At 39.4% G+C, this 27,149-nt stretch overlaps 1 protein-coding gene across 1 annotated transcript in view; it reads left to right on the top strand.

Annotated features, from left to right (window-relative positions):
- Spidr (scaffold protein involved in DNA repair) overlaps positions 1-27,149 on the top strand; it is a 199,049-nt gene that overhangs the window by 40,160 nt on the left and 131,740 nt on the right. The window contains exons 5-7 of the mRNA XM_048367602.1: positions 5,304-5,557; positions 7,283-7,383; positions 24,302-24,394. Of these exons, the coding sequence (XP_048223559.1) occupies positions 5,304-5,557; positions 7,283-7,383; positions 24,302-24,394 (448 nt within the window). The remainder of the gene's footprint in view (positions 1-5,303; positions 5,558-7,282; positions 7,384-24,301; positions 24,395-27,149) is intronic.

Consider the following 27,149-nt stretch of genomic DNA (forward strand, 5'->3'; position numbering starts at 1 on the left):
TCCGAGGCAGGCACTCTTGCCACTAGGCTATATCCCCAGCCCCAGTTCTATTTCTAACAGTAGAATTTCAAAAATAATTTCTCTATGTTTATTATTTGTTAAAGTGATGTACAGAGAAGTTACAGTTTGATACATAAGACAGTGAGTGCACTTCTTACCCAACTTGTTACCTCTTCCTCCATTAATTTCCCTCCTTCCCCACTCCCCATTTCCCTTCCCCCCATTGGATTATGGCATATAGTTTTGCAAGTAGTGCTGTCGCATTGGTTTGTCTTTGACCCTTCGACTCTCTATTTTGATGTGCCCTTTCCCTCCCCTTCCTTTTTGTTCCCTTCCCTTCCCTTCCCTATTTCCAATAAACACACACACACACACACACACACACACACACACACACACACACACACGGTCCCACAATCAGTAACAGTGACATCAGAGGTAAATCCCTGGGGAAAGTGGCATAATTTCAGATGGAAGATTGAAAATAACAATGACAATGGTAATCTACTTATTTCTATAACTTGGGAGTTCATTTCACTTAGCATCATCTCATATGTTAATATGTACTAGCTATTGAGCTATTGTGATCTTCTGCTAGGACTATCCTAGACAAGTACTAATTATTCCCAGTGAGGGAAACCATAGAGTCTATATTTCTTTGGGTCCGGCTCACTTCACTTAGTATGCTTTTTTTCCCCCCAAGTCCTTCCATTTCCTTATGAATGGGGCAATGTCATTCTTTCTGATAGAGGCGTAGAATTCCATTGTGTATATTTACCACATTTTCTTGATCCATTCATATACTGAGGGGCATATGGTTTGGTTCCATATTTTAATGATGGCAAATTATGCTGCAATGAACATTGTTGCACTGGTGGCTTTAGTGTGGTCTTGCTTGTAATCTTTTGGGTAGATGCCCAAACGTGGGGTTGCTGGGTCATAAGGCTATGTTTAGCCTTTTGAGGAACCTCCATACTGCTTTCCAGAATGGTTGATCAAGTTTACATTCCCACCAACAGTATAGTAGGGTTCTACTCCCTGATTTCTAAATACAAGGTAAACAAGAAGTTTTGAGTCAGCTTGTAAAGCATTGGGAACAGAAGTGGGGCATTATGGTAGTGCAAAAGCTAGCACCTTGCAGACTTGATGATAGGCGGAGTAACCCATCTGGCACAGGCAGAACTCCCTCTGTGTCCAGAACCATGGTTCTGCACAAGAATAATTGAGCTGGGGATATAGCCTAGTGGCAAGAGTGCCTGCCTTGGATACACGAGGCCCTAGGTTCGATTCCCCAGCACCACATATACAGAAAACGGCCAGAAGCGGCGCTGTGGCTCAGGTGGTAGAGTGCTAGCCTTGAGCGGGAAGAAGCCAGGGACAGTGCTCAGGCACTGAGTCCAAGGCCCAGGACTGGCCAAAAAAAAAAACAAAAAAAACAAAAAAAACAAAAAAAAAAAAAAAAAAGAATAATTGAGCTATAAAGGGAATAGTCAACTATATACAATATATAACATTTAAGATGACAGAAGTTGAAGAAATGATGGAAAACTTCACTTGTAAGAGATTTTCATTCAAATGATTAAAATGAGTGTTTTTAGGAGAATCTGTACCATGAAATGCTCAGTGAAAGATTATTATAGACGCCTTACAATACACATCTAACATCTAAAACGCTCCTGAGAAACCTCACCGTAAAGAAGCCTATCTGAATATATTCAACCAATGTGATAATGGAGGCCCTCGTCCTCTTCATGCTGGAAAAGCTGGCAGGTGCATGAAGGCCTCCTGCAGTGGAGGCCCACAAGGTGGCTCCGCACCAGCTTTGTGCCACTGCTTTTGCTTTTGTTCGCTTCCTTTGTTCTCTCACAGCACTCACCTGGCTCCATGCCTCCTCTGTCTTCCTAGGGCTTCTCTCTGTGCTTCTACTTTCCCTTCTTCCATAAGGTTCCACCTTCTAGGATATTAGTGTAGCTCGCTGCTGAACTAGCTTGTAGATCTTGAGGATAGTAGCTCATTGGTGGAGCCTTTGCCTGAGACACATATTTTATCCTATTTACTGCTCAAAAAAACCGATTTGCAGTCTTGCTTCAGGTTCATTTGTATAAATGAACAGACTTGATTTTAAACATACTTTTCCTTGGTATGATGATATACGTGTATAATTTCAATCCTCAGGAAACTGGATTCCAGGTACCCTAGACTATATAAGGATACTGTCTTATAAACAATGCAACCACCACCACTTCTCCCTGCCCCAAATGATCACCAAAAAAGAAAAAACCATGCCGTTGTGTTTACTTCTCTATCAAGGTATGAGTGTAGACCTCAGTTAGATGATGTTCACCCGTCACAGACTAAAGAATAATTCCTATCCCATTCAGAGACTGGCAGGAGGTCAGAGACTCAGGCTATCTCTCACCAGATAGCTTTTGAAACACAGAACATGACTTCTTAGGTTATATCACAGTTGAACACTGTTCTCCTTTAAAAAGGTTTGTTTCTCTTTCTCTTCAACTGTGATTACTGCAGACTTCAAGTGCAAGAATCTCAAAGGCTGAGGAACTGCAGGGCCAAGTAGGACATCTGCTGTGTGTTGGGGCAAACTGCTCTTTTTCCTCCTTGACTTCTGCGCGATGAACTTGGACTGACCCAGCAGGTTCCTTCCTGGAACATTTTTATTTCTCCCTCCCTCCCCTCTTTTCTCTTGGTGTATTTTTGCCCATGTTCTTCATTTCTTGTCCCTTGGCACATGCGAGCAGGTGCCTTGGATGTGGGATGCAGTGGAGTGGTGCTTTTGCAAATTCACCGTGGAAAAACTTTTCTCACTAGGCCTCTGCCACTTGAGGTTAGAAACATATTTGGTTTGGCAAGCTAAGTGGTTTGCAGAGGTATAACTGGGTGTAGCTTGTTAAACCTGTTTACCTCAGAAAAGATTTTTTTTTCCTTGAATCTGTGAGAAAACCAATAGCTTTTGTTTTCCCTCTCACTAGCTGGCTCAGATTTTCATGGATACAGTTTCAGTCAAAATAAGAACACAACGTAGATAGTGAAAGTATCTTTTACCAGTAGGCCTTTCTTTTGTCTGTCATTGTGTTAATTTTATTAATTTTAATCCCCATAAAACCTAAAGATCTATTTGTAGCTAAGAGTTAGTGTATTGTTAATTTTGAGGGTTGTTTTATTGTACTTTTCCTATAGCCAATATGTTGGTGGATAGCCAGAGAAGAGTTGTCATTAAGATGTATGTGTTGTAATCCCACTAGATAATAAAGACCACTTGGATAAGGACTCTAGTCCTTTGCACCCAGAATGCTTCCTGATACTTAGGAGTCACCCCTATAATTTGTTAAATGAATGCATTCCCATTTTAGAATTGGAAGTGGGAATGATGACATTAGATCCACCAAGTTTATTGGTATGGGAACCACCAGTTCTGTTTCATTCTTCTTAGTATTTAAAAGCAATTTTGGTTTTGATGATTTTACTTGCCATAACATGTCTTCAGTAGCATTTATTTTGTTACCCATTGTCCAACATGCTTAGTAGTTTGTGAGGGATTAAATGATTGTAACCTTATAATGCTCTTGTTCTTTTCCTTGCGCTGCTACTGACTGCTCTCATTTGCGGTATGACTTTAAGAAACAGGCTGTACCCGGGAGAAACAGGGTGAACTTAGCATAGCACTCTGGATGATCTCATAGGATCCTAAGAAGACAGGTCTGGGCCTTGCCAGTAATTGGGTGGGAGGCCTTAGAGCCGAAACTAGCTCCTGTTTGACAGGATGTTATGGGGAACATGCAAACCTGGCCTGCAAGTTAGGGCATAGCCAACCCCTGCCCACATGACACCAGGCACATAAGGGATCCTCACAGGGCTGCCAAAGCGTGCCTTCTTGTGCTCATGGAGGCCGCGACTTCAGAGACTTTTGTTTTGGCATGAAATATAAGTGAAATGAGACGCTTCCTGTATTGCAGTTGGATTGTTGAAGAATGCCTTTAGTTTCATTACTATCTTCTCTTTCTTTGTTCTATCAATTGGGTAAAGATTTGGTTAAAGGAGTCAGTTAAAGATAAAAGAAGAGATCCTGTATTAGTGGTATGCCACTATTGCTTCCGGTTTGACCTCTTTAAATTTTAGAACCTTAAAACAATTTAAACCCTTAATTTCTGAACTTTAAGAGCAGTGCTTCATATGACTCATTTGGTTCATTAGCCATTGAGGCAGCCTTACCAATGTTTCATCCAGCAATTAGAGCCAAATTTATTCATGATAGTAGGAAACAACTTTAAATCTGAGAGAGCCCAACACATGTAGATGTTCATACATGGGTTTAGATGAAGACTTGAGACACTTCAGTCACCTCGGGTGATCACTTAGAAGAATCTTTTCTGAACATTTTATGAAGAAATTTGTAAGGATTATAGGAAGTAGCAGCTTAGTATATGAAAGTAGCTTTCATATTTAAAGCTTTTTTTTTTTTTAAGTGCTGGTGCTGGGGCTTGAACTCAGTGCCTAGGTATTGTTTCTTAGCTTTTTCAGTCAAGGCTGGCAGTCTGCCACTTGAGCCATACCTCCACCTTGGCTTTTTGGTGATTAATTGGAGATGAGAGTTATTTAAAATTTTCAGTATTAGTTTATTTTTTTTAAGACAATATCCACCAGGCCAAGACAGCTGATATCTGTGAACCTGTAGATCCTCTCTGTGTCCACACATGAGATCCCTTACTCTCAACAGAGGGCTTGGGCTTAATGGGAACTGGCTTCCAGTTATCTTTTCCCAAAGGTGCTTACTATGCCTTGGTTCTGTTAAAATTACTATTGAAAGAATATATGATTTACTTAGATGGTTAATACAAGGTTTTGACTGCCTGTGAAAGATATTCATTACAGCATTTCTCACTATCCTTAGAAATCAAGAAAAATATCTTTACAGGAAAAATAAATACAAATAAAATACCTAAAAATAGGCGTGAAGGTATGTTGTAAAACGTGAGTTTATATGAGATATAGCTGTGTCTTCAATTTGAAGATGGAACAGAAACATGGAGAAGTTAAGTAACTTCCTTAAGGTAGCCTGCTAGTAAGCGATAGGACCGACAATGGGACAGTCGAGATCAAACATCATCTGTGTTGGGGAACACTTAAAGCCAGAGTAATACGTGGGATTTTATGTCAAAACGGAGGCCCCAGATACTGTATTTAAAGAGCTGGCTTGAAGACTATAATCAAAAGGAAGGAAATAGAATGAGAGACATGTATACATGAATAAAGTATATTTAATTGCATTTTTTTTAATTTTTCAGGCAGTTTCTACAGAAATTTTAGAATATTCATCAGATAGTGACAAAGAAGATGGCCTGGAGAATAACTTGGTTATTAATTCAGAATCTCCTCACAAATACCATGTGGATTCTGGACCCAGTGTGAGTCCGGTTCTGGACAGACTTACAGTCTCAAGTGTGACCTCAACAGAGCCCATCTTCTGTACCCCCCAGAAACAGACAGCCAAGTCTCCCAAGACGCCAGAAAGTTCATCAAAGAACAAAAAACTTATAAGGTGAGTATGCCGCCCCCGTGTTTATCTTTAAAAAAGCAAACACCTGCGCTGTTAATTTAAAATACTTGTTTATGCAGAAGGACATTGGCAGGAAAGAATTAGAATTCTGACGTGCAGTTGTTGAAGCTAATTTATGAACCCGTTCATCCAAACAGAGCATTCTGATATTTATAAAGATAGAGAAATAGAAATATATACAAATATTGTCAGATTACTTTTTTGTGAGTATAATGAAAAAGATTAGCTAGAGTAACCCTTGAAATGCAAACAGGTTGTCACGAGAGTGACCAGTCCCAATCTTGTGTCATACAAGGTGACTTTCTTTGTCAAAGAAGGAAACAATACTCTCCCCCAAATAAAGCAATTAAACTGAGAACCATGGTAAAGAATGTCACAAGAGGAAAAGTCATAGGGAATTCCTAGGAAAAGAAGTCTCAGTAGAAAGCAAATATGGTCCTGAGGAATAGACTGGACATATTGATGTTATCCCTCCATGAAAGGAGAGAAAAGTATGTACCCTGAGAGCTGGTAGAGCAAGGAATCCGTAGTGCATGGATGGAACCAAGGCCCTTATCTTGTTTTGAATGTGGGCTTGGGAGGGTGGTTGGGCCAGCAGCTTGTGTCATGGAAAAGAGCTAGCTTCTGGGACAGGTTTGGGAGAATAGGAAAGAAAGTAATTTTTAGAGCAAGTGGAAACAGAGAAAGAGGAATAATGGCTCTTAGTATCTTGCAAAGGAAGTCACAGAAGAAAGACTAGTGGAAAAAATGGGTGTTTGTGTGTGAGTGTGAGAGAAAGACTGGTTATATATAATTTTGTGTGTTTTTTGTATTTGCTTGTTTTTTGGTTTTGGTTTTGGTTTTGGTTTGTTTGCCAGTCTTGAAGTTTGAACTCTGGGCCTGGGCACTGTCCCTGAACTCCTTTTGCTCAAGGCTAACACTCTACCACTTGAGCCACAGGACCACTTGTGGCTTTGTCTGTAATTTAACTGTTAAGAATCTAACAAACTTTCCTGCCAGAGCTGGCTTCAAACTGCAATCCTCAGATCTTAGCTTGTTGAGTAGCTAGGATAACAGGTGTGAGTCACCCACTTACCTATTTGTAAATACATCAATAAGCATGTATATTCATTGCAAATATTGGAATTGCCTTCCTACCATCACTGGAATTTTTCTTGCATGTTTATAATTTGTAGAGTTTATGTAAGAGTCTCATACCTAAATGTTCTTATTTGAGTGCTGTATCTACCAACCACTTATAAAGATTATTCTTGATTGGAACTCTGAACACACTTTGTATTTTATTTGTTTTTTTTCCTTCAACTGCTGAGGCTATTTAGAGGTTCTCCCTAACTCCCATTATGACATCTAGCTACCTTGTATAGTTTGTATTTTGCAAAGTGCCAAGTGGCAGGATGTAGCAGATAACAAGTAAGCAGTGTATATTAATGGAATGAATAAATGAACTAAGGGAGTTAAATTTGTATTTAACTTATATTTTGAAGAATATGATATACTTAGGAAGTACTATTAGTCCATAGTTATGTATCAGAGTTTCTAAGAAAACCATAAACTAAAGAGGTTTGACTCCTAGAAAGAGATTGTAATATAAAACAATGTCTAAATTTTGTGTGCTTTTTGTCATTTTTTGTTAGGGATATAAAATGTAAGTGTGCTAGTCATTTTGAAGCATCTTTTGAACTAAATACATTGTGATTCATCAAACAGGGGTGGCCTAGCAGAAAGACTCAATGGACTGCAAAATAGAGAGAGATCTGCCATTTCTTTGTGGAGAATTCAATATGGTTCTTACCAAAAGACACTTCCAGGTAAGATTTGCACAGACTTCTGAGATGGTGGATACAAAACTTGCCAGGTAAAAATTGTTTTTACATTGAAGGAATTTTCTTCACATATCATTTTTTTACGTACTGAGAGGCAGTATCTATTTAATGTTTTCAACTTGAAGTTGGAATGCGAGTATATACCCATCAAACCTTTTTGTCTCAGTCTGTGCCTCAAACCTTCCCGCCACCTCCAAACATTTCATTATGCTTTCTTACCTCTCATGCACAAAGCATGTTGGGTAACACTAGACTGTCTTCAGATTTCCCCTAGTAGGATTTAAGAATCATTCCTTTTTGAAAAGTACCCATTCCCCTTATGAACTACAGTACTATATTACCTGTAGATTCACGTGCATGTGGCCAAGTGAACAACTCCATGCTTTCTAAAAGGCCTTAGAGAACGTTTACTGAGTGCTTCTGCTTTCTTGGGTGTTCATCATTTTGTCAGATTTGAGATATACCTCTCAAGGTTCCTCAAACTGAAAACTTAAAAGTTCTATTTCTTTATTGTGGTATTAGGGCCTTGTCCATTCAGCTAGTCTACTGATAAGCTGCATCCTCAGCTCTTGAATGGCTTTTTTTTTTTTTGAGACTAAGTTTTAATAGGTAGCCCGAGTTGTCCTCAGATTGGAGATACTTCTGCCTTAGTTTTCTGAGTACTGGGACATCAGGCCTGGTCATCATTCATAGCTCCAAAATAAACTTTAAATGTGGGCCTGTTTCCTTGTCTACTTTGTGTTGTGCTGAGCAGACAGATCAAGCCTGGCTGTTTTTAAGAGCAGCTCGTGTATTGATTGCACAGGAAGCTGAACAAGTGTGGTAGCTGACGCCCAGGGAATGGCAGGAGGTACAGAGGCTGGACCTCACAAGGTCCTGGAGACCTTGGCTATATATTTCATTATTAAGGTGATGCTTTGGAAACTAGTACTTTTAAATATGGCTGTAAATATAGAGTGGCCGGTTATAGAGTCAAGGCAAAATATTTTGCAGATTTCTCCTTAGGAACTATTTTACTTTCCTTATTTTCTGAGGGGAAACAATTTTCTAAAATATTTTTGCCATTTACCTAAATAATAATGGCCAATGTTTGTGAATTTTTGTTTTCTTTTTGGTTTTTGGTTTGGTCATGGGGCTTGAACTCTGAGGCTGGGCATTGTTCCTGAACTCTTTTGCTCAAGGCTAGTGCTCTACCATTTTGATCCACAGCCTGAGATCTCAGCCTCCTGAGGAGCTAGGATTATAGGCATAAGCCACCAGTGCCTAGCATGCGCTGTGTGTGTGTGTGTGTGTGTGTGTGTGTGTGTGTGAGTGTGTGTTGCCAGTGCTGGGGCTTGAACTCAGGGCCTGGGCACTGTCCCTGAGCTTCATTGCTCAAGGCCAGCGCTCTACCACTTGAGCCACAGTGCCACTTGTGGATCCTTCTGGTACTGAGGAATCGAACCTGGGCTTTGTACATGCTAGGCAAACACTCTACCACTAAGCCACATTCCCAGCCTTTTTTAAAAACTCATTTAGTCCTCGTAACATTCTCCCAATTGGAGTCCCACCGTGTGTGTTTTAGAGATGAAACAGAGGATGTGTCTAGGCTTGGCCCTGTGTGTAAAAGCCTGATCTCACCTATAGCCAGACTTGGTGGGTCCTTAATCCTGGCAAGCACAAAGAGCCATGAATATGACCAGGTTTTATAGATGTAGTCACAGGGATGCCATGTCCTAATTCCTGCTTGGTCTCTGTTTAATGCGGTTTGACATGTTTATGAAGTATTCAGTGCCAAAACATTTATTTATTTATTTATATATTTTGGTGCTGGGTTTTGAACTTAGGACCTCATGCTTGTCAGACAGATGCTCTACCGCTTGAACTATACCTCAAGCCTTTTTTACTTTATCTATTTTTCTGGTAGGATTATTGATTTTGCCTGGGGAATCAGCCTCAGACCATCATCCTCTTACCTACTAGCTATCTGTCCACCTGTGAAACACCATCATTATTAGCTTATTGATTGAGATGGAGTCTTACTAACTTTATCTCTTGAATGATCCTTCCGACCCTTGACTTTTTTTCTCCAGTTATTTCCCTCCCAAGTCCCTGTCCCCCATTTCCAATATAGTGTCTAGTGAACATCACCACTGAATAGTTCACCCTTTCTCCTCACCATTTCTGTGCTTCTCCTTTACCTCCCTAAATCAGATAAAGTTACATACAAGACAGAGAACAGAAGTAAAAAACAGCAGTAAAAGGGGAAAGACAGAAGGAAAAAACACACAAATAGTATTAAAATAAAATACCTCCATTCCATTTCTTGGAGTTCATTTTGATAAGCATCATTTTATATGATCATATGCGCATAGCTGTTGAGCCCATGTGATCCTCTCCTGAGAATAGCCTTCTTTGGTTTCACTGTACGAATGTTTAGAGTCCTGTTTAATTAATCACATCCAAGTGTAATTTTTGTCTTTTACTATCCACTGGGTATACTTGTAGATTTATAGGCACATTCTAATTATTACAAATGAGGAAAACCAATGCAACCTATGATTTTTTTTTGCCTTAACCTTTAGTCTTTAAGCTAACTTCGCTTAATATAATTTTAATTTTTTCTAAGTCATTCCATTTCCTTATGAATAGGGCAATATCATTCTTTTTGATGGAAGCATGGGATTCTTGTGTGTGTGTGTTTGTGTGTGTGTGTGTATGTGTGTGTCTGTAACATTTTCTTGATCCATTCATCCACTGAGAAGCATCTGGGTTGATTCCATATCTTAGCTATGGTAAACAGTGCTGCAATGAGCATGGTTGTGCTGGTGGCTTTCATGTGGCCTGGTTTGTAGACATTAGTAAAACTGCCCAGGAGTGGGCTTTCTGGGCCATAGGGAAGCTCTGTGTTTAATTTTTTACAGAACCTCCATAATGGTTAAACGAGTTTACATTCCCACCAACAGTCTAGTAGCATTTCCTTTTAGCCACATCCATGTGAACAATTATTATTGCTAGCTTTCTTGGTAGTGGCTGTTCAAACTGGGCTGAGGTAGAATCTCATTGTTGTTTTATTTCTCTCTCGTTGTTTTGATTTGCATTTCTTTTATGGTCAGAGATGTTGAACATCTCTTCATGTGTCTATTGGCCATTCTTATTTCTCCTGAGAAGTTTCTCTTCAGGTCTTGAGCCCATTTATTAAATAGGTTGTTGTTGCCTTGAGGATTTGTTTTTGGGGAGTTTAATTTTTTGAGCTGTAAGTATATGTTAGATATAAGGCCTTTGTCTGATACATAGCTAGTAAAGATCTTTTCCCATTCTGTGGGCTTTCTATTTATCTTGCTATGTCCTTTGCCATGCAGAAACTGTTCAGTTTTGTGCAATTCCATTTATCCAACCTTTCTTGTGATTCTGGTTCTTTACTTAAGAAGTTTCAACCCATGCCAAGGTGCCCTAGTGTTTTCCCTAGTGTATCCCTTCCTGTAATATTTTCAAGGTATCTGGTCATATATTAAGGTCTTTGATCTATTTGGAATTGATTCTGGTGCAAGGTGACTTATAAGGATGTAGCTTTAGTTTTCTGCATGTGGATAGCCAGTTCTGCCAGCACCATTTGTTAAAGAGGCTGTCTTTCTTCCATCCTGTCTTTTTACACCCTTATCAAATATTAGGTGGCTGTAGGTCTATAGGTTAATTTCTGGGTTTTCTGTTCTATTCCATTGGACCTCAGGCCTGTTCTTGAGCCAGTACCAAACTGTTTCTATTACTGTGGCTTTGTAATAGAGTTTGAAGTTTAGTATTGATATTCTTCCAGCACTGTTCTTCCTGCTAAGGTTTTGCTATTTTGAATCTCTTATTATTCCATTTGAGTCTTTGGATTGAATATTCTATATCATTGAAGAACATTGTTGGGATTTTGATGGTTATTGCCATTCAGTAGATAGCTTTGGGCAGCATTGCTATTTTCAGAATGTTAATTCTTCCAGTCTAGGTGCATGGAAGGTTTGTTTACATTTCCTTAGATCTACTTTAATTTCCCTTTTCAGATTTTTAAAATTTTCATCATATAGGTCCTTCACATCTTTGGTTAAGTTAAGGTTTGTTTTTTGTTTGTTAGTTTTTGAGGCTATTACAAATGAATTGCTTTCCTGATTTCAATCTCACCCTTCTCATGGCTGACATACAGAAAAGATACAGATTTTTGTTGGTTAATTTTATACCCTGCTACTTTGCCAAAGTTTCAAATCTGCTCAGGTAACGTGGGAGAGGAATCTATGGGGTTCTTTAAATACAGGATCATGTCATCTGCAAAGAGAGATCGTTGAACTTCTTTTTTCCCTGTTTGAATCCCCTTTATGTTTGTCTTTTGCTTTATTGTTCTTGCTAGGAATTCCAGTACTATATTGAAGAAGGGTGGAGGGAGTGGATATCCTTGATGAATTACATTAATTGACTTAGATATATTGAGCCAGAGCTTTTATCATGAAGGGGTGTTGGGTCTGTTAATTTCTTCTTCAAAAATATTTTATTTAGGCTGGGAATGTGGCTTAGTGGCAGAGTGCTTGCCTAGCATGCATGAAGCCCAGGGTTTGGAGTGCGCTGGAAGTGGCACTGTGACTCAAGTGGTAGAGTGCTATCCTTGAACAAAAGAAGCTCAGGGACAGTGCCCAGGCCCCGAGCTCAAGCCTGGGACTGGCAAAAAAAAAATTAAACAATTTCAAGAGAAAACTATTATCCTAATGAGTATGATAAACAGTTATTGTCTTTGTAGAAAATTCTTTATATTATATACTTGTTTGAAAGTATGAGTAAATATAATATAAATGAACCTGTGGGAAGCAGTGAACCAAGTTAACTATTTGGAAAGAGGATCGGGATAGGATCTCTCTCTAAGAGGAACTAATGGTACAGAGGGGTGTATTTTGTGATATTTACATACATACGTACATATGTACAATATGCTTTGAAAAAATTGACATTCTTTATTATTTTGTAGATTCCTTTGTAAACAGTCAGCAAGCCTTATTATTCTATTTTCCTATGTGTATGAAGTACTTTGATAATATTCATCCCTCCACTCTTGACCTTCTACTAGTTGTCACACCCTTAAATTGTTCGCCCTTTTCACATCCATGTCATTCTTTTTTCTTTAGGCATTACACATGAGAGAACATGTGATATTTGTCTTTCTCACTTATTTTTGGTATATGTTGAGCTAGTTTCTGAATCTTCTTCTGCATTGATCTGAGTCTTTTTTTTTTTTTTTGCCAGTTCTGAACTGATTCTGTTACTATGGCTTTGTCATATAGTTGTAGCGTAATTTGAAGTCAAGTATTAATAAATATCCACCATTGATCTTTCTGCTCAGGATTATTTTTGGCTTTTTTATGCTGCTATGTAAATTTTATGAATGATTTTTCTATTTCTGTGGAAAATGACACTGAAATAGATATAAATTACATTAAATCTGAAGACTACTTTCAGTAGTGTAGCTATTTTCACAATATTAATTTTGCCAATCTATGCACATGGGAGATCTTTCCATCCCCTAGTGGCTTCAGTTTCTTTAATAGTTTTCATCGCAGTGGTCATTTACCTCCTTTGTTAGGTTCATTTCTAGATACTTGCTATTGTGAATGAGATTATTTTCTTGATTTCTTAGCCTGTTAGTAGTGTAGAAAGCTACTGATATTTTAAATACTGACTGTGTATTCTACTTTTTCGAAAGTATCAGATCTAGGATTTTTTTGGTGGAGTCTTTAGAATCTTTTAAGTATATTATTACATCATCTGAAAATTAGCTCCTTTTTAGCTTTTCATTCTCGCCAGCTAGAGACTGCAGTCCTCCTACTTGTCTTCTGCTTAGCTTGGATTACAGATATTTCTCACAGTGCCCAGCTTATATAAGTTGTCCTGTGCATCTGATGAAAGTGCAGGGTAGGATGGAGCTGATGATGAGTCTTAAACCTGACTCATCTCATTTCCCAGGTCCTCAGGCAAGCCTTAGGTACTCTCATTAGTGAAACTCATAAAATGAGGTTCTGTGGACCTTTTCAAGAACACGAAGCCAGAGGTTTGACAACTTAGTACCAGCTGCTTTCAAGGACCTTCTCTGAGGTTGAGATGCTCTTGAAACGGGGCTGTGACCCAGACCCACTTCTTGAGGAAGAAGGAATATCAGGGATAGTATTTATATACAGAAACAAGGGGAAAGAAGACTAAGGATTCTGTGTAATAGGTGTGTGTCTCAAATTAGAGTGGGGAATATCTAACCTACAGGCTGTATAAGGCCTGTGGAATCATTTGGTATGGCCCTGCCAAGGCAACTAAAGGCAGGACTAGAAATTCACTAAATCTAGGGTTTGTTTGTTTGTTTTGTCAAAGTATAATTTAATAAATTGAGGCCCGAGAATGATGTTATAAATATCCAGATGGTTCCTGACAGAAAAAGGGTTCCCCATTCCTGGTAAAAGACTTTACCAATTTCCTTGATGTTTTCTAATAGTTAAAGACTGTTGGGATAAAAAATGGTTAGCTGATCATTTCTACCAAATAAGCTTGGCTGATCTCTCATTTATTGACAAGTGTTTTTTACAGACGATTTGTATTAAGTCTATAGTACTGTATATTTAGCTCCAGAAAAGTATCTGATTATCCATCATTTAATTTGACCAATACCTGCCAATAGTTTATACATTTCAAAATATAAGAGATCTTTTACATAGTATGCCAAATGTAAAAAACGGTGTATATTTGTTTAATGTTAGAAATGAAAATGATTCATGAAAATAGGAGGTCACTATATCTTCTTCTGTCCTCTTCAAGTTCCAGGTATATAAGATTGTTCCAGGTCTATATATATGATTGTTGTGGGTCTAAAAGTATATTGGCCACTTGGCCTAATCACTTTTCTCTTTCAATGCACCATAATTATACTTTCTGTATCCTGTAGTATTCTAATTATATAAAGTCTGTGGGATGAAGAAGGGTTGTTTTATTATAGTTCAAAGTCCCTAAGAAGTCATTTAATTTTTTTTTCTTAAGACTATTTGGTTACTGTATTATCTACCACACTTTATCTCTGGATTTTGCTTGTGACCTTAGCATGTATCTGCCTTCATTTGGCCAGAAAGATCTAGCTTCAGTTCCTCTTTTTACTTCCTCTTTCTTCTGGGGTCAAAGGAGCTGATTCTGGATTATCTCCATGTTCCCTCAGCCCAGTAAAACCAGAAAGCCAAAGCAGTGTTAGCCTGTGCTTGTCCCCCCTTTTTTATATACTTACCCAAGTTTCAAAGCATTGATGGTAGTTAATGTAGTTCTTTGTTGCTGTGGAGCCACAAAAATTTGCATGGAAACATGGCTGAATGATTCATGTCAGGAAACTATAATATTAGTTTTTCTGTTGTCAGAGCTATAACTGTCATTGTCAAAGATCATTTTTAGTGTAAAATAACAGGAGTAAACAGTTAATATCTGACTTTCATAGGGATACTTAAATGTCAAACTGGAACTGTATAGCTAATATATTTGTAATACTATAGCTGCTTTTCTTATATTCATTTTAACATTTATTCCTGCAAATAAAATGCATGAGGCAACATTTGGCTATACTATGGAATTGAGTGATTCTTTTGGATGCCCTTGTGCATCTATTTAACCTATGCTTTCTCCATTTTTTTTCTCACAAAATGTTTTAAGATAATTTTTGTAGACCTAGACTTTGTTTCTGTTCTCTATTATAAATGATCCAAAAATGAGACTGCAAAGTTAACCCATTCTAAATGTATTATATTGTAGGTAAATGTATTTTTTGTTGAATTCCATATGTGCCTTTATAGATAACTTATTCATAGTTTTAAGACCTTCTTAATGGTGAAAACTGTGTGGAAAACCCTGGTTTTGCCACTCATAAAACTGGCTAAGATAGCATTTTCTTTGGCCTGCTCAACAGTGTCTTTTTTTTCTCCCCCTCAGAATAGTTCATATCACTAGCATTTGTCCATGCTGTGAAATCTTGCCAATAATATAGTTTGCCAAAGGTCTTCAGCTCATTTTCTAAAGTTATATATTTTCTTTATTTTCAGTTTTCTTTATTTTTTATTATCTTTTAATTGCATAAAAGAGTTGCCATTTAACAAAGCACTATATGAATACATTGCACCTTGATCAATATTACCTCTTTCAACATTCTCACCCACCCCCTCCCCTCCCTACCCCTTCCTTTAGTTTTCCTCGTAAGGTATACATTGAAGTCTTTTTATTGTTACTGGAGTCCTATTCCCTCTCCTCATCTTTTTGAGATTTCCCATGGAAAGAGAGTTGGCAAGGCCGATGGCCCTGGTGTTGCTGGTTCACATGTTTGAGTCTTCTAGAAATAAGGCCGTCTAAGATAGGATCGTGGCTTATAACAAAGCACTTCCTATGAAATAGTTTATTTTTCCATTAAAGTATAGGAAGCTTATCAAATGGCAAATGAACGAAATTAGTACTAGAATTAGTAAAATGTTTTGTAAAGTTGCGAGACAACAGGAACTGCTATTTTGTAATGTGTTGGAGATCTCAAAGAGCAGCCTGTAGCACATGTTCTCTCCCTGTCTGGTTTTGTGGTTTTGTTTTGTTTTGTTGCCAGTCCTGGGGCTTGGACTCAGGGCCTGAGCACTGTCCCTGGCTTCTTTTTGCTCAAGGCTGGCACTCTACCACTTGAGCCACAGCACCACTACTGGCTATTTTCTATATACATGGTGCTGGGGAATCGAACCCAGGGCTTCATGTGTACAAGGCAAGCACTCCTACCACTAGGCCATATTCCCAGCCTCTGTTCTCCCCCTTTCTACCCTTTCTTTCCACCTGGCTAAAGACAGGTCTCTGCTGAAGCATACATGCAACACTGAATTCTTTTAGGGATCAAGCCATAGCTTTTACCATGTAAGTTTGACCCCTAAGACACTAGACCTAATCCACTTTTCTGTCTTAATGCTTTCTTTGTAATTGTACTTTCAGTATCATGCAGTATTTTAAATATACAAAAATGCTACAGAGAAGTTATCTGATTTCCTAGTAGTCTTGAATCATGGCCACTAACTCAGGAAACCAGTGTTTTATTTAAAATTTTTTGACATCTAGGTCTAATAACGCTCTCAACTCTGCCAGGGCTGAAGGCCTATGTAGGGTACTTTATTTTTGCTTTAATTTACTGAGAAAGGGTGGCCTTATTAAATCTGAGATTATTTCTACTGTGTTGTATTTTACTTTGCTGTTTTTGTCATTCTCAAAGAGTGTTTTTATTCAGGAATCTCTGTGTATGACTGCTCTTACAGTTTTTGTTGTTGTTGTTGTTGTTGTTTTGTTTTATTTTGAACACCAGACAGAGCTCACTGCCTCTCGCTGGCTTGCCTTTCAAGTAAGATGTTTATATGGCAGTGGTCACTATGTGTTTTTATCATAGCATCTCATTTTAAGCTAATTTCACCTCCCATTTTTCCTTCACTCCTTGCCTTATTGTTATAGCACCATGGCAAGGAGGTAGCCCCAAGACACAATATCTATTTGTGTCTAGCAGTTGTGCCTTTGCTAAACTTCTATTCAGACATGTACTACTCTTGTGGATCTTGCCAGTTTCTACCCCAATAAAGCAATGCAACCGATTAATTAAAAGATGTTTATTAGAAGCCAGGTGTGGTGAGGATCCAGATTTCTAACCAGCCTGGGAAAATAATAGCTTGTAAGACGTACTTCAACCACTACCTAGTCATTTTATTGGGCTTATTGGCACACATCTGTCCTCTTCAGTGACATAAAAAAGCATAAGTAGAAGTTTCACAGCACAAACCTGCTCTCTCATAAAGCAAGATCCTACCTTAAAAATAGCCTACATAGGAGCTGGGAATATGGCCTAGTGGCAAGAGTGCTTGCCTCCTACACATGAAGCTCTCGGTTCGATTCCCCAGCACCACATATATGGAAAACGTCCAGAAGGGGTGCAGTGGCTCAGGTGGCAGAGTGCTAGCCTTGAGCGGGAAGAAGCCAGGGATGGTGCTCAGGCCCTGAGTCCAAGGCCCAGGACTGGCCAAAAAATAAAAATAAATAAAAAATAGCCTACATAAAAAAAAACTAGCCAACATTGCTAAGTGCCAGGGGTTCACACCTGTAATCCTAGTTACTCAGGAGGCTGAGATCTAGGGATTACAATTTGAAGCCAGCCTGGGTGGAAAAGTCCCTGTGAAACTCTTATCTTCAATTAACCACTCAAAAAACGGAAATGGAGTTGTGGCTCAAGTGGTAGAGCACCACCATTGATTGCGCAAAAGAGGTCAGGGACGGTGCCCAGGCCCTGAGTTCAAGCCCCACAACCAACAACAACAACAAAAAATTAGCCAATACAGGAAAGATCTGGAAGCATGGCTCAAGTGATGGAGCACCTCTCTAGCAAAAGGCCCTGAGTTCAACTACAAAAAACGAAAGGACAAAAAAAGTTCTTTACTGGTAATCATAGGATTGAAGGTGTGTATCAAAGATACAGTGGCAGTAGGAAGGCCCTGGATTCTGTCAGTTGGTCAGGAAGTCATCCTAACTCTCTGCTACACAGAAGCACACTGAGTTGACTGTGCAGTGAAAATGCTGTTTGCACATATGTGAATGCATTTGTGGTATTCATAGGATTGCATGGAGGAGAGTGGGTTTGTGGCCTTTAAACCCTAGAGGACTAGAGTAACCACATATAATTAGTAACTTGCTATTTTAAAGTTGAGTTCCTGAAAGTTTTCCCAGTACTTATTTATTTCTTAGTTGATGCTTCATTTATAAAAATAGAGCTATTTAAATGTGTATTTGTGTACTTTCTCTTTAACCCTATGACCTTTTAAACCTTGTTTTCAGTATGATTTTGTGGCACCATTTTATTTTTTTCTGAGCCCAAAATATGTAGAGTAGTATGAAACACGATGTTTTGAATAAGGAATTTTTCTTCAATAAAGAATTCGGTTTCTGAGCTGGGGACCAGTAGGTCACACCTGTTACCCTGGCTACTCAAGAAGCTGACATGAGAGGATCATGGTTCAAAGCTAGCCTAGGCAGAAAGATCCACAAGACTCTATCTCCCGTTAACTAGTAAAATGCCAGACAGCGGGCATAGCTCAAGTGGTAGGTCTAATTCCAGCCGTGAGCGAGCAGTCATAGTCACACTTCTGAGTTCAAGTCATGGTACCAGCACACAAGAAAAAAGGGCGCCTTCCAGGTACTCAGAATGAGTGGTGGCCGGTCAGACACATCTGTGTGTATGGCAGGCGGCTGTCTGTGCCACAGCACGCCAGTTCAGTTGGCCCTGCTGATGTCACAAAGTCATCGCAAACTGTGGATTAGACAACACTCACGTGTTTTCCATAGTGCTGCAAAGTTAGAAGTGGGACCAGTGGGGTTAGGCTCTGTTGAACACTCTTTTCCTAATTTAGGTAGCTGCTTTCTCACTGTGTGCATGTGTGAAAAGAGCGAGTTCGCCTGGCATCTCTTGTACAAATGCTAATTCTTCCAGACTGGGGTCCCCCCAGTACAACTTCATTTAACTACTACTTCCTTACAGACTTTGTCTCCAAACATAATCACACTATATGAATTTAGGGAAACATAAGCATCACCTTGAGTTTAACTGTGCTAAGAGATCTTAGTTCCAGAAAACACCCTGGAACTCTTTGCATGCATTTTCCATGCATCGATTTCTTTGACAGTGGGATTTTCACTGTCCGTTCGCCCTCTGTAGGAATCTATAGAACCAAAGAGTGAAGAGATGTACTCAGTTGTAGGCAGCGCTATTGACATTGTCATAGTGTCTTGGGAGTCCGAGTCCGAGGTGTTCAGCCTCACTTTGATTGCTCTTATCCCTGTAGATTCTGATCACCTGCTTAGTCTTGTCTGATTTTTTTTATGAGTTGAGTTTCAGATTTCTGTTTCATGCTTAGAATAATTGTGGCTTTTGGAGAATATTTTAAACTGGGTGAAAAGGCAAAAATGTGGAATCAAGAAGTGAAAGCACAATTGTTTACAGTTCAGTAAGTGGTTGTGGTTAGGAAATGTGTCTGTTCATCATTGCCAGATGACTTAAAATTTTATACAGGAGCATAAGTTCCTTTTAAGTTATTATATTGTTTTACAGAGTAAGGATGTAAATTTTTCTAGAATTCTTTAGGTATTATGATTGAGATGTGCTTATTAGTCTTGTAAACTTTTCCCTAAAATTCTCTGTGATTTCAAAGAGTATAATGACAACTTAGATTTAAACTCAGTGATTGACAGAAACTAATTTTTCAACTTTTCACTAGACTATATCATTTATATATATTATATATGGAGAGAGATTTCTGGTAAAATCTGGCATAGCTATAACTTATCAAAAATAAGAGTATTGTATGTTAAATACAATTCATGTTTAATGTATTTTAATGAAAAACAACAGTACAGTACAAACAGTGACAGCTAAAACCTTATTTACATTTGATTGGAATGTATAATTGTTCACTTTGAAGTATCATTTGAATCAGTTATCTGGATATACAAAGTACAGTTGTAGTAAATGAAGGCAAATCAGAAATATCCTGCTTATTAGCAAAATCAGAACTGAAAACAGTCACCCAATTTTTTTACACCAGTTTGTATTAGAGTTTATCCAGCTTTTAATGTATTTATTAGTACTGTTCCAGGTATAGCTCTGAGTTCACAGATTAATAGAAAAAAATTTATCTTCCTATGTCAAAATAAGAGACACAAATGAGAGGTAGTGGGAAAACAAGAGTATTAGCTCAGAGAGATGTTCACAGGGAGACAGTGATGGGCTTTATTCCTCATATTAGAGAAATAATTTCAAGTTATTAAGTGAATTATAGAATTTGAGGCTAGACCAGAAGGAAGTAATAGATAACAAAAGAGTTTCTATACAATGGGATAGAGCATAGTTTGGATTTGGGGTGTGTGTACACCAGTCTTCCGGCTTGGACTGAGGGTGTGTGTGTGTGTGTGTGTGTGTGTGTGTGTGTGTGTGTGTGTGTGTGTCAAGGCTAGCACTCTACCTCTTGAGCCACAGCACATTTCATGCCTTTCAGTGGTTAAGGGGTGATAAGATTCTCACATACTTTCCTACTAGCTGACTTTGAACCATGATCCTTAGATCTCAGCTTCCTGAGTAGCTAGAATAACAGGTATGAGCCACTGGCGCTCAGCTTATAATTTTGATTTTATTCCCTAGATAGCCATTGAAGGTTTCATATGCAAGGTGGCTGTCATTCAATGTACACATGACATTTAAGGGAGAATTACTCTGGTGGGCCTCGAGCACATTTGGAAGAGTCAGGTACTAGACTGGGAAGGCCATTTAGGACCAGGCAATTGTAATAACTTAAAAGCATCTCAACTTTAGTATATCCCCACTTTTTTTATATCAACTTTTGATCTCTCTCCCTTTCCCTGTGAAAAGAAACTTGTTCATATAAATCTTTTCTATCTCAATAGATAACTATTCTTGTTCTTATATGACTCCCTGCACCTCAGCTATTACCATCTTTCCTGAATTGCTGCACTTCTATAATCCCAACTGCATAAAGGTGAAAATTGGAAGGATTGAGATTCAAGGCCAACCCTAGCAAAGTTAGCAAAACTTCATCTCAACAAATAGTTGGGCATGACAATAAAAGACTAAATTAGTTATTGCCCCTGAAATAGCATTTTGCTCTAGCAAAACTGGATTCAGAAGAGACATTGTTTCAAAATATTTCACCAGATACTATGTTAGAAATGAACTTTACAATTTGGGGGGGGGAGGGGAGTAGGGGGTCGGAAGGTGGGAGAGATTGAGGGAGGGGATAGCAAGGTTCGACAAGAATTATATCCACTTCCTTACGTATGTAATTCTAGCCCCTCTGTATATCACCATTACGTAAAATAAAACAAAGAAATTAAAAAAAATACTTGGCCTCACCCTCAGTTCTAGTTTCTATAACCTTCCTGTGATCCTGAGGAGAGCATTTGCCAAAGGGACCTGATTAGGAATTAGCCAATATTCAGAATGTTGTGGGGCCTTCCCAAATACCTGATGATAATAAGTACAACAGGTCAGAGCATAGCCCATAGTATGAGAACCTCTAGACTCAGGGTCAGACACAGCGAGAGCCTCCTGGGGAAAAGAGGATGGACAGACAGAGCAGCTGTGGACAGTGACAGCCAACAACAATTCCAGCAAGATACTGCTCTTCTGAATAAAGTTCTTCACACTTATCCTTGTTGTCCTGGACTTCATGCATTGAACCCAAGGAGGCTATAGCAGAGCTGATAGTGTAGTTGCCGCAGTAACTGGCATTGTCTGCTGCTGAGCTGTGAACAGGTACACAGGATTGCAACCTTAGCCATCTCTGCTGGATTCTGGGCCAGAAGGGCTATATGGCCTGTGCCTACCTTGAGCCACAACAGCAGTGCTTCATGTTTGTAATTCCAGAGGTAGGAGGTTGAATTTGGAGGATATTGATCTAAGGTTGGCCCCAGGCAAAAAGAAAAAACCGTACCTCAAAATAAAGTAATTTGCTGGGCACCAGTGGCTCATGCCTGTCATCGTAGCTACTCGGGATGCCGAGATCTAAGGATTGCAGTTCAGATCCAGCCTTGGCAGGAAAGTCTGTGAAATTCTTATGTTCAATTAACCACCAGAAAACTGGAAGTGGCACTGTGGCTCAAAGTGGGAGAGCCCTAGCCTTGAGCTGAAGAGCTCAGGAACAGTGCCCAGGCCCAGAGTTCAAGCCCCATGACTGGCAAGTTAAGTAAATAAATAAATAATAAATACATAAAAGTAATTCAACCAGGATTTAGGGTGTGGCTCCAGAAGCAGAATACTAGCCTACCAAACATAGGGTTCAAACCCTAGTATGATCAAGAGGGGTGGAGACAGTCATAAGCCCGTGTCGTATTACAAAGCTAAGATTCCTCCCCTTGAGAAGTTAATCAAATAGGAAATGTTGCTTAGTGATAACTATTTCACAAGTAACACCAGATATACTCCAAGCCATTTTGGTTCTGACTTAGACCCCAAACCCGTAAAGTAAAGGGTAACATATGAAGTAGTTATTACATCCTGATAGTTTGTCATGAGTGCTACAAAAGATTTGTCAGAGTGTGTTGAATAAGGACAGAGATCTTATCATTCAGGGAAGCCCAAAGCTTTTAAAATGCTCTGTCACCTGACTCCAGTGGCTCACACCTGTAATTCTGACTACTCAGATTGAGATCTAGGGGTTGCAGTTCAAAGACAACCTAGGCAGGGAAGTCTGTAAGACTTATTTCTCATTAAAACACCCCCAAAAGCCTAAAGTGGAGCTGTGGCTCAAGTGCTAGGGCACTAGCCTTGAGCAAAACAGCTCAGCGACAGCACCTAGTCCCCAAGTTCAAGCTCCAGGGCTGGCATAAAAAAAAAAGTCCACTGATGTCCATTCTTGACCTACTGTGCTATGTTAGAGCTGATATGTTGGGGGTGTGAGTGTGTGTGCATGCGTCTATGCACGTGCACATGTGTTTGTCTCCTTGTTCCTATGTGTGGTGGGTGAATAAAAGAAAAAGTGGGTTCTTGAAAGTACTACTTTCAGAGCAGGCTACTAGATAGTGATAGGCCAGCGTGTTGGAATAGAGAGAGATCGTAATAATGTAGAAGTAAAATTCCAAATTACAGTGTGGGCAGTTTGGATAACTCAGTGAGCAATTTACTGTAGTGTTAGCAATTGTCAAGAAATATTTCTGTGAGCAAAGTATACAGAAGTTCCTGTCCTCTGTAGCTATGTAAGTTCAGATCTTTTCCATGTACTAATAACTATCTGCTTTTTGTCTGTTCTTGTACAGCATTCATTATCCCATAATGTGTTAACTTATCAACATAAACCACTAAAGAAAATTTGAGTTGACATCCATTTAAGTAGACTGGTTACCAAATCAAATAAGTCATAGGTCTCAGTAATCGCAAATAGATTTTATTCTTCTATCACTTAATTTTTGTAGCCTCTTTGTCATTTTAAACCAAAGATTTTTAAAGGAACTGTAGCTGATTAAGTACCAATTGATGCATTCATTCCGCAAATGTTAGCCTCTGGTTTCAATATTTTGCATTTTGACCACAAACTTTCATCTGCCAGCATATGTCTGTATAGATTCATATATTGGTGTATATTCTATGTGACTCCTCATGTCTGTTCATTTAGGATCACTGCTGTTGTCTATTAATATTTGTGGTCTCCATTTAATCTCTGTGGCACTGTTTGACATTTAGTGTTTGGCAAGTTATTCTGTTTTTTAATTGCATGTTCTGTTGCATGTTCTGCTATTTCTCATTCCAATGAATGCACTCTGTTTTGCTACAGTTGTAGATAAGCTCCATGTTTTAACATCATGAAGTAGAGGGAAACAGGTCACAATTTTCTATCTCTAACTGGTTTTTATCCAAGAGTCATTTTGGCTCTTGTCTTGTAAGAATACTTGATTTCTAGGATTGGACCTGCTAGTAGTACTAATTCTCTCTGTTCTTTTGTTTTATTTTGTTTTGTTTTGTTTTGTTGTTTTGTTTTTGGTTCCCTGACTGGGAATCGAATCTCTCTGTTCTTAATAAGTGCCGCTTAACTAACCTTTACTTTATTTTCTGTCAAGAGGGAGACCAGTGTCTTCCTTATCTTTTAAAATGGTTCTTGTAGATGGTGTAAGAAAATGAACCAGGAAAGGTGATGATCACTGGCTACCCCACTTGCTGATCCAGGCAATGTGCTGCATGTTTTCTGAGTTATTTCCTGGATCACAGTGCTCCCAGGAACAGCCCATACCGGGTGCTTTTGAAAATTCAGCTCCTCTTCTTAGAGAGAAAATGTAGATAAGATACTTGAGGATGTTAAAGGAAGAAATAATTGTTTTTGGCTAGGATTCATAGAATACTTACTGGATGAAGTGATATTTTGGCTAAGTCTTGCAGTATTTATGGAAAATCCTGCCCTGCTGGCACAGAAATGGCCTTGTATGTACCATTCATTTAATTGCAAAACAGTTTTCTTTGTTTGTCAAGTGAGTATCTCTTGTGCTTGGATTGGAAGCTTGCCTCAAGCACATAATTTGGCATAGGTTACTTTTGCTTTTTTTCTTTAAGCAAGAGGAAAACACTGATTCATTTTCTTCTGGTAAGGACGACTGCTCTCTTCTCAGGGTTCTGGAGGTGCCCTGCCTGGAGGAGAGAATGGAGTGCTTTCTCCTCCTCACCGCTGGGTTCAGAGTGACAGTCATTCATCACAGCTTCCCAACCTGCTTCCCAACCAGGCATTGTGGAGTATATAAAGCATTATGATAGTGAACATCATAAAATAACTTGTTTATGATACAAGGTATTTGATGCTACATAGCTTGAGCAGAATTCATGGTTTCGGGGATATTGTCAGGATTTACTGTAATGGTTTTCAAAGAAACCACAGTCAATGTCAATGTGATTCATCTAAGATACACGATGGTATTTTTGCTTAATACTGTTCATATGTTTCTGTAACAGACTCCTCAATAAATGCTCAGGCTCTTGGGCTAGGGCATGTCGTTGAAAGTATGTCACTTGTTCAACCCAGCTGTCCAAGACAGTACCAGTAGAGTGGACTTCTGCTACTTGGCAAGTGATTGATTACTCATGCCTTGGAACTGCTTAGCAAATACTGCAGCCTGTAGGACCAAGAGCCTGGGCAGGTGCTCAAGAATGCAGGTGGCCATGGAACCCTGAACAGTACTTGCTTTTGGAAGAATAACAGGCCGATGGCCAGCCTGCCATACTGTTGGGAAGACCCCCTAGTACAGGTGCACATTTTCACGATTCTGAAAATATGTCCATAGTGCTTCTATGGTCACAGCAGCCCCTGTATTTTGTACTTCAACCCTTCGCTTCTGAATCCCAAATGTCCTACCTCTGCTCTTGCTGCCCTGAAGACCAAATGGCTCCATCCTCTGCTCTAGTTGCCCTGCCCGGGAACAAGTATATGAACTCATAATGACCTCCATGTGATCCTAAGTTTCCTGTCTACCATGATAGAGCAGCTCCTTCCCATCAAAAACACATCGGTTGTGGCAAAGGCACTGTGTATTCATCATAGTCGGTGCCTGTCCTCAGATGCCGATTTCTCCTTCTATTTTTCCCCCTCTGGTGACTAGCAGCAGCTTCACACTGTGGCTTTTAGTCCCCTTCCCTACTCCCCTTACCTCCTCCCCTTACATCCTCCCCTCAAGAAACTGCAACAAGGTAAGTGCAAACCTTTAGAATTTAGAAATGGTTATTTCTGGGACAGCACTTTGGGAAGATGAATAGCCTAGATTGATATGTACACTTGTGCTGGAAACAGACAAAAGAAAGGAGGAAGTTTGAAGTTCAGTGAAGTGAAGTGAAAGTGAGGAGAAAGAAACAAAATTAACATGTATGAATAAAAACTAAATATCAGGTTTTTTTTTTTTTAATGTTTTTGCTTTTAACAATTGGCTCCAGGGCTGGGGATATGGCCCAGTGGCAAGAGTGCTTGCCTCGTATACATGAGGCCCTGAGTTCAATTGCCCAGCACCACATATACAGAAAATGGCCAGAAGTGGCGCTGTGACTCAAGTGGCAGAGTGCTAGCCTTGAGCAAAAAGAAGCCAGGGACAGTGCTCAGACCCTGAGTCCAAGCCCCAGGACTGGTAAAAAAAAAACAAAAAACCAAACAAACAAACAAAAAAAAAATTGGCTCCAGCGGAGGAGAAACTTTTAAAATGAAAACAAGAAAAAAGCCAGTCACATATCAATCAGTAGCTCATGCCTGTAATTCTAGAAGATTGAGATCTAGGCTGAGATTGGAGGCTGAGACCTAAGGATCAAGGTTTGAAGCCGGCCTGGGCAGGAAAGTCCATGAGACGTTCGTCTCCAGTCAGCCACCACAAACCAGAAGTGGAGGTGTGGCTCAAGTGGAAGAGTGGCCACCTTGAGCAAGAAGATCACAGGAGCAACACTCAGGCACGGAGTTCCAAGCCCGGAAGTGGCACACTCACACACACAGTTAGAAACCCCAGGTACCAGCTGCCACACCCAACGTAGAGAACCAGGAAGATGTTTTACTTTTGTTAGTAGTATGGGTGCCCTACTGTGTGACCGGCTAGCCCCGTACCCCTGTACCCCATGCTGGTGATGGACTCATTCAGGCCCTCACACGTGCTGCGTGAAGCTCAGTACTTTGCCACCGAATCAACATCACCAGCCCAGTGTATGTTTGTACTTGGATAGACAATATTGTATTCATTTCTGTGTTTTTTTCTTAATTACATTATAGGCATAGTGAGCTATGTATCCTGTTTATTCTACCTTGTTTTTGAGGTCTCACAGCTAATGACTGTAGATCTGTCTACTTGCTGGAAGAACTGTGTACTGTATTGTGGTGTAAACACTCTGTCCTTCTCATGTATACTGATCTTTTTTTCTGCTCTTACAGCCATATTGAAATGTATATCCCGGTCTAGGTCCCCCGGTGCCTGTGACCGTTTCCAGCTGATGCCTAGGGCCAATGAACTATAAGTGATGCATACCACCGAACTTCATGTATCTCATTTAATTCTCACAAATATGCACTAGAGCATGATCTTTATTTCAGATATGAGAAAAATTGAGGGTTTGAAATGCTTTAATATGGTCAACTTTACTAAAACAGTCACTGCCTGAATCCAGGTCAAATTCCATCCATTTAAATCCCGAGTTCTAGCACCTAAAATTTTAACCTTCA

The sequence above is a fragment of the Perognathus longimembris genome, chromosome 18 (assembly GCF_023159225.1).
Source record: "Perognathus longimembris pacificus isolate PPM17 chromosome 18, ASM2315922v1, whole genome shotgun sequence".
In the NCBI taxonomy this organism is placed as follows: Eukaryota; Metazoa; Chordata; class Mammalia; order Rodentia; family Heteromyidae; genus Perognathus; species Perognathus longimembris.